The sequence below is a fragment of the Myotis davidii genome, unplaced genomic scaffold (assembly GCF_000327345.1).
Source record: "Myotis davidii unplaced genomic scaffold, ASM32734v1 C62310366, whole genome shotgun sequence".
Classification (NCBI taxonomy): Eukaryota; Metazoa; Chordata; class Mammalia; order Chiroptera; family Vespertilionidae; genus Myotis; species Myotis davidii.
The window spans coordinates 1-435 of NW_006342393.1; the positions used below are offsets into that span (position 1 = coordinate 1).

Consider the following 435-nt stretch of genomic DNA (forward strand, 5'->3'; position numbering starts at 1 on the left):
TGGCCCCTGCGCTCCCTCCGCACACCAGTGGCCTCCCTGCACTCTGTGGTCCAGGAGCTGGGAGGCCTGGCTGGGGGCCCCCACACCGTGGTGGTGCTGGGGCTGGGCGCACACTTCACCACCTTCCCTCCATCCGTCTTTGTGCAGCGACTGGCAGGCATCCGGGCAGCTGTGGCTGCGCTGCTGGCCCGGGAGCCCCACACTCTGGTGGTCATCAAACTGGCCAACACTGGCTACAAGTCCGTGTATGGCAGTGACTGGTTCACCCTCCAGGTGAACCGGCTCCTCCGAGCTGCCTTTGCTGACCTCCGTGTGGCCTTTGTGGATGCCTGGGAAATGACCTCCAGCCTGGCCCTGCCTGACAGCATCCACCCAGTGCGGCTTATTGTCCAAAACGAGGTGGACTCCCTCCTCTCCTTCATCTGCCCCACCTGA

At 64.4% G+C, this 435-nt stretch overlaps 1 protein-coding gene across 1 annotated transcript; it reads left to right on the forward strand.

The window, feature by feature from the left end:
• Positions 1-3: 3 nt before the first annotated feature.
• LOC107185248 (NXPE family member 3-like) lies at positions 4-435 on the forward strand (the record flags this gene model as incomplete). The annotated part of the gene is made up of 1 exon (XM_015572897.1): positions 4-435. A coding segment is annotated over one exon (432 nt), but the record flags the coding sequence as incomplete, so codon positions are not given.